Source organism: Manis javanica, chromosome 1 (assembly GCF_040802235.1).
Source record: "Manis javanica isolate MJ-LG chromosome 1, MJ_LKY, whole genome shotgun sequence".
In the NCBI taxonomy this organism is placed as follows: Eukaryota; Metazoa; Chordata; class Mammalia; order Pholidota; family Manidae; genus Manis; species Manis javanica.
Window position 1 is genome coordinate 219,888,629 of NC_133156.1, and position 14,621 is coordinate 219,903,249.

Genomic DNA, 14,621 nt, shown 5'->3' on the forward strand with positions numbered 1-14,621 from the left:
AGGAAAATAGAGGAAAAAAAGAGAGGATATCCAGATAAATGTGAGGGAAAGAAACATAGCCAGAAAGCTCAGAAAGCAAGCTGCCCTATCTTTAACATTGTATTTTTTAAAAGAGTAGAGGGAGCTGTATGAAGTCAGAAAAGCTCGTGAACCCTAAAAGTTGCAGAAAACTAATTTCACATAAAAATGCATAAATATCAAGATCAAATCACATCCAAATTACAATATAAATTTAAAAGACATAGAGGACAAAATAACATCCCTACAGAAAAATGAAAGCATAACAGAAAGATATGCCTACAGAAGGAGACAATATTTTAACCTTATATTTCAAAACAAGCTAACAGACACTAAAGCAATGATATAAGACATGAAAATAACATGAATCGGTCTTACAAAAGATCAACAACTAGATGGAGAGCTAAGAAAAGAATATGAAATGAAAAGAAAATGTAATTTCAGAAATGAAGACTAGAAGATATGCAAGAGCAATTAGGCACAACTGCTAATGACTTACAAAAAAATAGAAGATGAAAAAAAATTTTTTAAATAAAAAAGATGACACACATAAAAGGCCAAGAAGATCCAACATACAGACAAAAGAAGAGAACCAAAGAAGGGGAACAAAGCACATGCTTAAAGCTATAATTCAATAAAAATTTCCTGATTAAAAATGCAGACTGTGTGTCTGAGAATATTGACCCAGAATGAGCAATACCAAAGGATATTCTAGTAAAATTGCTGAACCCTAAGGAAAAAGAAAAAAACACTTTGGGCACCTAAGCAAAAGCAGCAAGTGATTTATTAGAGAATGAAATTTAGATTAGCATCAGAGTTGTTGACACTACTACTTTATACCAGAAGAAAATGGAGTAACATATTTAATATACTCAAGGGGAAAAAGTATCAATACCCAAGAACTCAAGAAATATTGCTTCTATGAGCCCTTCCTAAGGAATGTTCTTGAGAACAAGCTTCAGACAACCAAAATGACTAGAAATATATTACCATGACTGACATGAACATTAAATGTACAGTACTTACAGAAGTATAACTAAAAGATTTGAAAAAGAAAAGAGTATCATATGTAATGGTAATACATCCAGTCAGTGTAGATAAGAGAACAACTTCAAGAAAGTATAAAAGAATGGTGAGTACATATAGCAAAAAACTTTTCACTGATCTCAATGTTTATATTGATGATAGTATAGTCATATTGTTACTTTGATGCTATTGTGAGTATAATCAACAATAAACTAAATGAGTAATTGTAAAATATTCTGATTCACTTATCACCTGTGCTCTTTAAAACCAAGATTCTCAGTGTGGAAAAAGAAATACAGATGTAATACCAAAGAGGTTAAATAAAAAACCCTGTAGTCCTGAATTTGAATCAGAAAGTGATTGATGTGAGCTCATGAAGTATTTTTTCATATACATATATGTGTATTTTACATAAAAATGTAACCTACATACAAACACACATATATGTATTTCCTAGCTCTGTTCACTAAGAAGCCTAGAAAAAAAATCACCAATTCAGTAGCAATAAGTGTCCATAGTTCCCAGATTGTGTACTTAAAATACCTTTTTCCACTAAAAAAGATCAAAGCTTTTGAGAAAATGGCTGAATCCAGGTCTGGGAAAGGACTATTTCATCACACCAGATAGCAAAGAAGCAAAAGAACTCAGAAAGCTACCATTGACCAAAAATGTGACAATTGAGCTTCTAAAGATAATAATCCGATTAATTAAAACTCAAAAATATGTTTGGATTCATGGATTCACAATGATATACAAACAACTAACTGGTCAACTTCAGAGGATAATAGAAAACTAATTCATTATCTTGAAAACTGTAAAAAAGAGAAAGAATTGAGCATGTATCCTTTCTTTCATATATATATGTGTGTGTATATATATAATTTTCATTTTGCCCCAATAAGGTGAGCAATTTGTTAATTTTCATCATGTACTCAAAAAGGACGGGGGTTACCTTTTCCAATTCATAACAGAGAATGGTGGTGTATACATTTATAGGTGGTGAATGACTGTATTTACTTGGATTTTGGTCATGACTTTATTTAATGGGATCCTCAATGGCCATCAAAATGGTTCAATATGCCACAGCTCCCATGAGGTTCAGCTCAGTCAACAAATATGGGTTAAATTCCATCCAATGGATCAGAATCAAAGTAGTACAAAAGATCCACATGAGCCATTGAGTGCCCTTCTGTGGTATAACCACACAGGCCTTCAACATGAGGGAAATCCCTATTATTGTGATTAATAGTGATAGTTGAGAACTTATTTTCCTTTGTATCATGCTTTATTTCTTTGCATTCAATTGAGCAGATGAGATGGCTTAGCAACAGTAATAAAACCAGTGCAAACACTGTCTAGCCTATGCTTTTTAGCATTGTGCTGTATATTACTAATTGATTTGTTTCTTCTTGGAGGGTGCTGCAATATACTTAAAGTGAAACCCAGAGCTTAATGGATTTTTCTTTACTCAGCTCTCTATAACCAATCAGTATTTTGATGTTTGTGGGTTCTTTATACAATTTAGATGTGAATGAGTATTAAACTAGGTTTCCAGTGTATGGTACAAGTAAGAATGAGATAAAGCAGTTCCTTTTTTCTTTTATTAATGAGTTTTAATATAATAGTTTGTTTTGTTTTTATTTTTTAAGAGATAAAGAGAGAGACAGACTTCCTCCTTGGCCTTCTCCCAATCCAGTCTCCTCCTTGGGAGCTATTTGACCCTCCTGCACAGAGCCTAAGGAACCAATATAAACTCTCAGCTGGAGAAATATGAGTGCACTTGTACTCTTAGATCGGCAGCTGAGCATCAAGCCTACCTCACTGCTGGTCTCACTGTGATCTTGATCTTCTCTTGTTGCTAATGACCCATCCCCTCTGTCTTATGCCTCTGCTTCCCAACCTTGTAAACATCCTAGTTATTAGATTTCCCTTTTGATACTTCCTGGCTCCCCATGGCCTCTCTGGGGGCCAGAGTCCTGACTTTCAGCACCTGCTCTCCTTGACTTGTGCCCATGACTCCCTACTGCCCCACTCTGCTAGCTAAGCTACTATTGGGCCATAGTAGGACTTTCTGAGACTGAGGATCCACTCACCCTGGAATCCTGACCAGACTCTTACCTGACCCCTCATGGTAGTTTGCTTACTCTTGGGCCTGAGCATGCTTGATATGGACTGTCCTAGCTTTAACTGAGCCCTAGGCTCATGGATTTAAAAGGAAAAAACCCAGACTCTCAAAAAGGTTCTATGAGAATTTCCTGATGATTCTAACACCTTTTCAAGTCTCTAACTTGAACTCAGAATATCTATGTTCAGTTCCTGGCTTGGCTGATTATACACTCTGTGTACCATAGGTTGGTCACTCAGCTTCTCTGAACTTGGATTTCCTGATTTTTAAAGGGATGCTATATCTCTACCTTCAAGACTGTGAAGTTTAAGTGACTTTAAAGGTATTTTATAAATATATGAAGGTACAGTGCCTGACTTATATTAAGTGCACAATAAATACAGAGGTTTGTGCCCCCTGTATGGTCAGAGTTCTCCTCTCAGGTATCTGAGGTTCAGTACTCCCCACCCGCAACCACACACACAGAGAGAAGGAAACATAAAACAAGTCAGGAAACAAACAGCTTGTACCTGAGGATCAAAGCCCAACTTGGCTTCTCCTGCCCCTGGGACTACTCCCACTAATTCTCTTGCCCCTCAGGTCTGGACCTGCCTGCTTTGATCAGCAAGTTTGTGTCCAGTGCCTTCTACTCCAAGAGACACTTCTGAAAATCAACCTAGAGTTGCCCCTCTCACGGTTCCAACCCTACCTGCCTTAGCTTAGAACTGATCTCATGCCCACCCTGCCCCAAGTACCTGCCAGACCTTTCTGCTCCCAGGGTCCCATGTTCCAGATAGCTCCCGGGGAGCCCTTCCAGTCCCACAGTAATTAATGCCACCAGAATCAGAACAATAATCTGTCCCTCCAGCAAGGATCTGGAAATTACTGTAGTCTGTTCCCAGCAAGCCTTAACCCAGTGCTCAGCTGCGGGAGGCCAACACAACGTTGGGCACTTTCAGAAGAACACTAGAAGTGAAGCAGAATAGCAATTGTCCCCACCCCTTATATAAAAGCCATCCACCGTTCTGGTGACCTCATCTTGAAAAACAGATTCTATAGCCTTAAAGAAAGTCTTGAGAATCAGGGACAATCCGAAAAGTCTTCAAGTCTCCAGGGCAGAAAACTGGAAAAGCTTGATCACACCAAAGGATCCTTACGCAGAGAAGGACGAGCCCCCAATTTTAGTTCTTCCTCCAATGCTAACTTATTCAGAAAAATCACTTCCCTTCTCTAGAATGTTCTTTCACCATTTGGACAGTAAAGGAGGACTAGGTCACAAATCTGATTGATTCTACATAATACAAGTATTGTTCTCCCCTAATCACCCCCCAAACTAGTATATACTAATTCAAATCTCAAAAGCCCTGGAATCTATACTTCCACAGAATCAGGCAGTTTGGGAATTTCCTGAATTCAATGATCTCCAAGATCCCATCTTGCTGTGACATTCTATGATGTTTATGAGAGTTCAAACAAAATGAACAAAGAGAAACAACAGAATGAAGCTTGAGCAAGACAAGCACACACACACACATAGACAAGAGGACAGCCCTTGCACAACGGGTGATAAACTCAGCAACCCCACACCCCCAAGAGGTGGTGCTGGTGGGGAACACAAATGGCTTCCAAGTAACTCTGGGCAGATTTATGAGGGTCGGAGCCATCCAGAAGAGCAGGAAGGACCACCGCACCTTGAACCTGGCTGAAAGCAACAGAACTCTGCCTGGGTGGGTCAGGGGGCTGCCCTAGGATGGAGAATCCTCTGTTCCCATGGAATCCGCTTAAGGAAGAGCTTCCTCTCTGGACCTTTCCATCAGAAATTGCTGAAAATAAAAACAAAAGTTTGTGTACGGAAACCACCTGAGACTAATATATGTCCACTGAGTTGGGAAAACACTGGTCCCTTTATTGGGAAACAGCCCTAGAGTCCCTCTTTTATGGGAGGAGAGATGTAAATATTGAGATTTGGTGTCTCTGCTACCCATAGTCAAAAAGTGAACAGGAACTTACACAGTTTTAAACTATATTTATTATGTTTCTTAATGCCGAATGCACTGTGCTTAGCTCATCACTTAATACTCACAGCAAGTCTAACTAGGAGGTGTTATTATCTCCATGTGTTCAGATTAAGAAACCTAGGCTCAGGAAAGCTATGGAAGTTAGCCAGCCCATCTAGACCAAAGCCCATGTCCCTCTTCCTGCCTCACCAAATGCCCCTGGCCAAGAGATGGGAGCCCAGTATCTATGGGAACATCCAGAACCTTCAGAACAATGTTCACCAAGGTTGAAATTAGAAGTGGTCCTGCTGAAGGTGAGATGCTCAGGTAGGGTGCCAAGCCTAGATCCTCAGCTGTCTTCCTCAACACACTCTTGAGAAAATAAAATAAATGAATGAGATGAAAACTTTTTTCATTCATTTCCAGAACTGAATTAACTAAATGAACCACCATGCTTCCTCCCCAGATTGATGAGGTGCCTCCAAACCAGTCTGCTTGCTGTAGGCACAGACTGGATTTGCAGAATAGGCTTCCAGGAAGTGGAAATTATGGGACAGGATTTTTCAACTCCCTTTTCAAGCTTTGCTTTTTCTCCCTGACTCCATTCTCGACCCCAACTCACTGATTTTAATTTCCTACATGCTGCTGGTGGGGGGATCCATATGCACAGAAACTCCCCTGGCCACATGTCAGGAACAGCACCAGCCTTGGGTATAAAGCAAGAGTCATTGGCACAACTCACACTTTTAGTTTTGGACTTTACAGTGACCTTTCATACCTCTTGTTTCTTTCCTTTAGTCCTCATGCCAATCCGCCCCTTTTATAGCCTAAGGAACTCTACCAAGATCCCACAACCAATAATTGATGAGGCTTCCCCCAAACCCAGATGTTCTTGCTGATTTCAAAACCCTTGTCCTTCCCTTTTCAACCCTTGGGCTCAGTATACACATAGGACTTGGGCACTGGAGAGGGTAAAAGCCCCACAGCAACTGACCTAGTTTTCAGGGTATTAAGACTGCCCAGTGTAATGTCAATCTATTGCTTATAATTAGCAACCCAAATTAATCTTTCATTTTTGCATCATTAAATTAGTTGAAAGTCCTCAAAAAAATTCCAGTTTAATGTTTTAGTGAATAATGCTGTGTACACCCAAATTAATTTTTCCATAATTTTTGTTAAGAACTTGACTTAATCTCTTTAAAGGCAAATTAATTTCTTCAATCATCTAGCAAATTTGTGTATTTTAAGTAAAAAGAATTTATCAAGAACACATTTTTTAGAAGTTTTTATAGATTGTAAAAATGTTAGAATTTTGGCCAACATGAAATCTAACAACTACCCAAGATCCAGCCTGCCTCAAAGATAGAAAGTTTGAAAGGAAATGGCCCAAGGCAGTGGAGGAGTGGGCATGTGTTGAGTGTTCCTGAGGCACCCCCGGGAAGCCACTGAAGGCACTGGGTGCTCTGAGTAACAACAGAACACCAGGAAGTGGTGGGGGGCTTGGACAAGGAGGACATGCACGGAAGACAAATGGGACCTGCTTCCCCATTGTTTATACTCTGTGTTACTTGGCGACGCTAAAAGCTACTTTCACTGAGTTTCCAAAGCCATCTGGTTGTAAATAAGAAGGCTGAGCCCTGTTAAGGGCCTGATGATAGACAAAGCCCCGGTCAGGAAGGCAGGGTTCCCGGCTCCCACCCCTGTCCTGGGCCCCTGAGCCAGTGCGGGTCATGGGGCCGATTCTGTGTCCAGTCGACTCTTTGATCTTCTCTAAGCTTAGAGGATCCTATATGCTGATGTCAGATCTTTGGGAGCAGGTTGGATGCAGGCACGGTAGCATAGATTGAGTGCCTATTATTTGCCCAGCACTGAGAAACCAGGAGAGGATCCAGCCACCACCAGTGCCTGTCTCACCTAAAAGGGGTCTTGTCTCACTTCTCAGAACTCTCACAGTACAGGGTTAGCTGGACCCTCCTAGGCCTTTTTTCTTTTTCTTACTTTATTTCCTAGGTTGTGTTTAGTTAGATTCCCTTTGATCTTCCTTAATAGGCTGTAAGCTTCCTAAGGCTAGGATCCAAGTCTGCTTTATCTGCATCTTTCTCCTCATATCTGGCCTAGGGCCTGGCACATAATAAATCCTCAACATTTCCAATTTGAACATCTGATTGGTTTCTTGCCCCCACCCTGGTGTCACCTTGGAATGTGGGTTTGGGGCCATGGAGCAGACAGCTTGGAGGCAGCCCAGAGATCCCACGGAGGAGGAAGGACAAGGCACAGTGAGTGATTGCCTTTCCTCTTGTGCCACAGTTCACTGGCTGTTCACCACCTGTGGGGCCAGCGGCCCCCATGGCCCCACGCAGGCCCAGTGCAACAACGCCTACCAGAACTCCAACCTGAGCGTGGTGGTGGGGAGTGAGGGCCCCCTGAAGGGCATCCAGACCTGGAAGGTGCCAGCCACCGACACCTACAGGTGCGTATGGGGATGGGGGGGAGCCGAGGGCAGATCCCCCCTCCAAAGAAGACAGGAGGAGGGGGTTGTTGCCTGTGGTGCTTGCCCCTGGGGTACCTGGGCACACCCATGCTCAGAGGCCGTAGACTCTGGCCCAGAGCAGGTGTGAGGGCTAGATACGGGGACTTTTGGGATAATGGACCATAGCCACAAAGGGAGATGTGCCCTCTGTCCTCAAGGAACCCACAGACTGTTTATGAAGATGACGTGCATGCACGAACTAGCTTCAGGGCATTCTTTATCTTTATTATTAATAATTATAATTACAGTGGGCTGGTCTTTGAATATTATTTGATGCTGTTCAGATGAAGCAGGGCATGTAAAAATGTTTGGGGAACAAAAGTATGAAGCACACAAAGGATGATGTTCTGGTCCCTGAGCCTCTTTTCCTGGGCCCTCCCTGTTCACAAGTAAAGCATTTGTTCTCAGCCTTTCATCCCACGCCCACCACCCACCCCACTGTATTCCGCTAGAGCAGGGCCAAGCTGGGGGAGGTCTGACCCCATGGGGCCACTTAGCCAAGAAAAGCTAAAGGCATGGCCTACATTAGTCGGTCTCAGCGCCCAGTGGGCATTGGACTGACTGGAGGACTGGTTAGAACACAGATTGCTGGCCCCACTCAAGCAATGTCTGATTTTGTAGGTCTGGAGTGGGGTCTGAGAATATGAATTTCCTTTTTTTATGTTAAACATTTTTACATTAATGAAGCAAATATGACAAAATATTGGTACTTACTGGATCCAGGTTGAGAAGGGAGACCTAAGTGGTATTCACTGTATTGACTAAGTTCATTCATTCATTCTTTCATTGAGAATATGAATTTTTAACAAGTCCCCAGGGCATGCTGATGCAGCGCCTGAGACCCTTGGCTGTCGTCCTCACACAGCTCTAACATGCAGGCAGAGCCAGTGCTGCAGCCCTCATTTTACAAATGAGGAAACTGAGGCTCAGTGGGTCAGGAGCCTCACTGCAGTCACACAGTCCAGAAACACCCTCCAGCCACTGTGCACAGCCAGGCTGTTTAAACAGGAAGCATCATCATTACTCCATTGTTGGTGCAAACACCCCCCAGAGGTTGAACAGAGTGGATGTGAGCTCTCCTCCCCCTCCCACAGCCCCTGGCCCCCTGCACATTCTCTGCACCTGGAAAGGAGAAGCGCTTCTCAAATTACCCTGTTTTCTGTGCAAGCCCCACCCCCCTCACCCCGCAGCACCCTCCCCAGGACCTCAGTGTAAATGAGCTTCAGGGAGAGCCCTTAAGTGTTTTTTAAATGACATTCTGGGCAGGGATGAATAACAAGGTTTGGCTGCAATCAGATTAGCTGCTCTAGGTCCACACATCCCCATAAATGGCCAAAGACACCTGACCATCCCAGGCCCGCTACACTGAGCAGGCCAGCCCTCCCCTTCCTGACTGGCTGCGTTTCCATGGGACATCCACTGTCCCAGATAGAAGGGGGTGAATGGTCATTGAGGACCCACCAGGTATTTCTGTTCCTTTTAACAGTGAAGTAGATGTCATTATTATTGTTATTACTGACATTCCCTTGTTTCTGCATGAGGAAACTATAGCCAGAGAAGCTTAGCAACAGATCCAATGTCAGACAATCAGTGATACAGGTAGAATTTGAACCCAAGGCCCTCTGGCTCAAAGTCTGTGTGTTCTTTCCACTAAATCCCACACTGGACTCTGAGAGGCATGCAGGGGACGGGAGGAACAGGAAAGCGGAGCCTCTGGACATAGGCACCATGCACCACCCCCTCCAGGAGGCCTCAAAGGAGAGCCCGGAGGGGAGGCCTCCCTGCCTGGAGGGATACTGGCCAGCCCAGACCTCCATGCAGATCCCCACATACGAAAAGAAAGTGGAGGCAGAGAGTTCCCAACAGTAAACCCCAGCAAGACCCATTATCCCATCCCTGGCTGAAGCCCCCAGCAGCCTGTCCCACAAAAAAAGACAAATAAGCACCACGTGGGAGCGTCCTCTCAGGCTGTGCTCCCCCTCAGTCGGTGTGAATCAGACCCCCTTCCAAACTCGGGTAGGTTCCTGAATCTCTTGCAACTTTGTTCCCCGTGTGTTAAAGGCATGGGTTGGGAGGGTCGCTAACACCCGCCCAACTAGTTGTGAAGATTACGTACAAGTTCTTCCCACAAGGCCTGCACATACCTGGTGCTCTCCCGCCTGTCAGCAGAGAAACCAGCTGGGGCAACGATAATGTGAGGCCACAAGCAGTGGCCAGTCAGCATTCCCAGGAACAGACTGATCCCACAGAAGGAGCTCCTGACTTCTCTGCTTCCAAGGACTTTTATCTGACTTCCTCAGATGGGCCCCAGATGAGTTTTAAAGATTTTGCCTGCCCAACAGACTGCATTTATTAAATAATAATTAATTCATTTTCCCATTTTTTATTAATCACAGCCATATCTACATCTGGCCAGGTTTCTGATCTTCATGAATTGCCGCGGTTTTGTCACGCTGCATTGATATAGTCCCAGCCCAAATCAGAGAACTGTTCCCATTTCTCTTTTTGGAATATTGAGACTAGCTTGCAGCCCCCGGGTTTGCCTGGTGAATGCTCATTGGAAACATACACAGGGAGCCATTTTTCCCTTGAAGCAGAACCCTTTACCTGTCCAAATTGGTAAAGAGGACATTTTGATCTTTGGGGCTTTTTTGAACTCACCTGAGATGGCACCGTATCAAAATGGGAGAATCAAACCCAAATAACACTGTGTTCGGATTTTGTTGTTGTAATTGAGTCCTTGGCTTTTAATCCAATAAAGGCTGTAACAGCCATTCCATTCCAGACCCTCACCTCATCCTTGATCCCATATGAGGCTCAGGGCTTGAACAAGAATGTCTCTTGGTCACATGATTAATTATCAAAGAAGCAGACAATTTAATGATTTGCTTTTTAGACAACATCAAAATGTTCCCCAGTTGGAATATCCATGTTGAGAAGTTAGGTGCCCTTTTTCTGGAAGATATTTTCTCCATATTAACTAATTTGTATTTAGTAAGTACAGTTTATCTAATGAGAAAAACATGGGACACGCCAAGGGACATAAGGAAAAGGTTCCTGGAAACAGAAAGGTTGGGAGCCTTCCTTGTGGCGTCCGTGGATTCCTGGAGGATGCGCGCTCAGCTGGCACTCTCCGGCTGCTCTCTGAGGCCTGACCCCATTATTGCCCCAGCTGACTTCTCTACTGCTAGTCACAGAGGTGAAGGAAAGAGCGCTAACACTTATACAGCACCTCCTGTATGCCAAGGCGGTCTTCATGCCTGGGGCTTCCTCAGGGATCCGTTCAAATGAAAGCAGCCCCGCTCTCAACCAGTCATCTGTCCTGGGCCCATCATCCACTGTCAATTCCATTCCCACTACTGCAGAGGGAGAGGCCCAGAAGTGGAGAAGAGGCTGGGGAGAACGAAACTGCAGGTTTGGAGTAGAGGAATGATTCAGAGGCAACGGCTAAACCCCCATTCCCTCCAGCCTCCCACTTTCCCACCCTCAGCTGTCTCTTTGCCTGGATTTGCCACTTCCTCTGTCAGGAGCAGTGACACAGCCACTTCCTCCGAGGGCATTCGCCCTCGCGTCCAGCCCTGCTCCCCTTCTGCCCTGAAAATCCCAGGGGACCATATTCAGCACCTATTAGGACACTGTGTCTCTCACTGAGTATATAAAGGTGAACAAGACCCACTTCCTGCCCAAAAGGAGCCCCAGCTCACAGGAGCGATGGGCATAGGAGCAAAGCGTCTCTGTGTGATGTGGAGGGTGACACAAGCCATGCCTGTCGGTTGCCAGGGGAAGGCCTGAGCTCATGCATGGTTCCCACAGGAGACAGAGGCCTGAGTTAAGTCTTGAAGGTAATACAGCTGCCTACGAAGAGGAGGCCAGGGTCTTCCTGGTGGAAGGAGCCCCCAGGGATGGAGCCTTACCTGCCAAGCACCTTCAGCTCCCTCTGGCGCAGTCATGAGGGTGCTGGTGAGAGACACAGGCCTGGAGGCAGGGAGAGCTGATATGTAAGGCTGGTGGGGGTCAAGAGTCTAGAAGGGCAAGCCCATCACAGGGGAAATGCAGACGGAGAGGCAGGCTGGGGCCGAGAAGTGTTGGGAGACAGAATCATCATGACTGGAGGGTTGGAGAAGGGGGCATGACCCAGGACGACAGCCATGCTTGGGAGCTGAGGAGGCCAGGATGCCGAGTGACAGCTGCCACCTCAAGTAACTTGGCCGAGAAAGACAGGCAAGGATGAGGGTAGTGGCGGGAGGGGCACCTGATTGTGGGAGAACCCTGGGTCACCCCTCTCAGTGACAGGCCTGAAAGTGTGCCTGTGGGGCTGCAGCAGAAGTGAAGCGTGAAGGAGCATGGATGCTGGGGGTCTGTTCTGGGGGGCAAGATCCTCAGCCTCACCACCCAAGGGCAGGTAGATGCTGCCAAAGCCCAGCTCCAAGAACTCAGGGGATTTAGTGCCAAGTCCTGTGTGTGACATGCCATGCAGTCTGCCCTTAGCTGGCGCCAGCGGCCAGCTCTCACTCTTCCAGAATTCTTCCCCACTTCGTCCTCTCTCCTCTCCAGCCTGCCTGCCTACCTACCCACCCCTGGAGGACTCAGCCTCCTTCCTAACCGTGGGTCCTCACCACATACACACACAAATTGTCTATAAAAACATTTGTCAAGCACAGCCCACAGCTCCTGATGACAAGTTCTCTCGCTTGTTCCTTAGGCATAATGTTCATGAGGCCCCAGATCCCAGCTGGAGCCAGCAGGTCCTGCTAACTGACCAGGGCCGCAGCTGTTCCTCATCTCCACCACAGACACTCATCTCCTCACCTGGCCGTAGGGACCAGTGTGGGCAGCTGGGTGATGCCACCTCCACCCCAAACCTTGCTGTGTGCCAGGCACCACGTAGGTGTGCAGGCATCCTGGCAGAGAGGACTGTGACTCTCGGAACCTCAGTCTTTGGCCACAGGACAGAGGAGTTACGTACCTGTCCACAATGCCAGTAAAGTTCTAAACTGTAGAAGAGAGTTACAGGCCTGAGTATTGGCAGAGTAATTGTGTAGATAGAGTTCGCTATGAGCACAGGGCAGGGAAAGTCCGAGGCAGAGCTTGTCCCAAATCAATGGGCTGCAAACAGAATGGGTTCAAGTTCTGTGACCTTGAGAGTGTGCTTTCCCTTCCGTACAGCGGCCCTATCTGGAGAGGGAGGGGTTGTAGAGAGAGGTTACTGAGATCTCTTCCTACCCTGCTATTCCCCAGCTCTTAAGGCTGCGCTGGTCAGAAAGGCTGTAGGAAGACATGGATAATGAGCCTTGCTCAGTTGTGTGATCCGAGGGGAACTTGGGCAGCAAAAAGCACCTGCCTCCATAGCTGACCCTTCCCTGCTGGCCCCCAGGGCTGCCCTTGACAGCTCCAGGGACCCATCTGGGTAATGACTATACATCTGAACAGAAACTTGCTGGCTGACCAGGCCCTGTACACACACACCCCGGGCTCTCACAATAACCCTGCAGGCTTGGACAGGCAGGACAGACCTTGCTGTCCTGATTTCACAGAGGACACTGAGACTCAGGGGAGAGAGGGACTCTCCCAAGGTCCTGCCAGGAATTATGGTCAGAGCCCAGAGCCTGGTGCATCATGTGTCTCCTAGTGGCCCCCCACCCCTGTGCCTTCCCCCACACACAGCCCCGGCAGCCCGTCAGAGGCATGGTGCTGACGCATTGGGCTGCGCCTCACCGCTGTGCTCTCATTTCAGGATCCAGCAAGCAGCCACTTTGATTTGCTGCAAATTCTTTATTTAAAAAAGATTCACAACTCAATTACATCAGGTAACAATAGCTCACAGTCAATAATATAAAATGCAAACCCAATAAACATCCATTCTGACCAGGGGACGTGGACTTAGATGAGGAAAAACAAAAAAATTACAGCATCAGTTCACCGAGAACAGTATCTTGTAATTTCCCATAAATTGGAATAACTATGAGTCATTTTCCCCACTTGAGTGACAAGTATATTAATTTGTTGTCATTTGTCAACCATCAAAAATAAATTGCTTGCAAGGGATGGGGAGAAAGCTCCAGAGATTTGGGCTGAGGTTATTATTCTGACATGAGTTTGTGTAACATGGTTCATACTGTTCGAGGGTCCCCAGAAGTGCTCAGCCTGGCCTGTGCTCTCCCTGGCTCTCAACAGAGGTGGATCCTGGGTGAACTGAACAGCCTTGGCCACAGGCCCCGTTGGTCATGCCCTGCTCCACCTGTTGGGTTCTATCTAGAAATCAGGGCCTCATTCGCTCACCCCCTTCTGCCTCCCAGACGTCACCCCTGGGAGAGGAGTGGACAGGCTCACCCACAGGGATACATCAGAACAGCAGCTACTGTGTATGCTCAGTGGCTCCCCTCTGACACTATCTCATTTAATTCTTTCAAGGTAGAGATAATCCCCCTTTTATGGATGAGGAAACCGGAGCTCAGAGAGGGTGGATAACCTATCGAAGATCACACAGCTAGTGAGTAACCCTGGCAGGTCCAGGACCAGAAAAGTAAGCAAGGTGCATCAGACACAAAATTTAAGGAGGCACTGGCTTTCAGGGTTGCCCAAGTGCATGGTCAGCACCTGGGAAGGGGGTGCCTCACAACTCCTGGCCCTGAGTAACAGCGTGATTTGGATCCAGGTCTGTCCTCATTCAAGTCCATGCTTTTGTCACAGTAGCACAGCAACTCCAAAGAAGATCTGCCCTGTAGAAGCAACTAGAAGCTTCAGAGGGAGTGAAGCCCTGCATTGGGATTTCAGGGCTCAGAAGACTGATGAGGGAGGCACAGCTTCCTCTACAATCAGTCCCGGCAGGGAGTTGCCTGCTCCTTATCACTTTAAGCCAGTCCTTAGTTCTGGGTTGGAAATGTGGGGTCAAGGCCATCACATAGGAAAGGAAAATCCAGCGTCCTGACACCTGGTTGGCGACCTC

The 14,621-nt window shown here is 46.0% G+C and overlaps 1 protein-coding gene across 1 annotated transcript in view; it reads left to right on the forward strand.

Annotated features, from left to right (window-relative positions):
• The window catches only part of ALK (ALK receptor tyrosine kinase), a 650,534-nt gene that overhangs the window by 595,192 nt on the left and 40,721 nt on the right, over positions 1-14,621 (forward strand). The window contains exon 12 of the mRNA XM_073214828.1: positions 7,453-7,615. Coding sequence (XP_073070929.1) covers positions 7,453-7,615 — 163 coding nt within the window. The remainder of the gene's footprint in view (positions 1-7,452; positions 7,616-14,621) is intronic.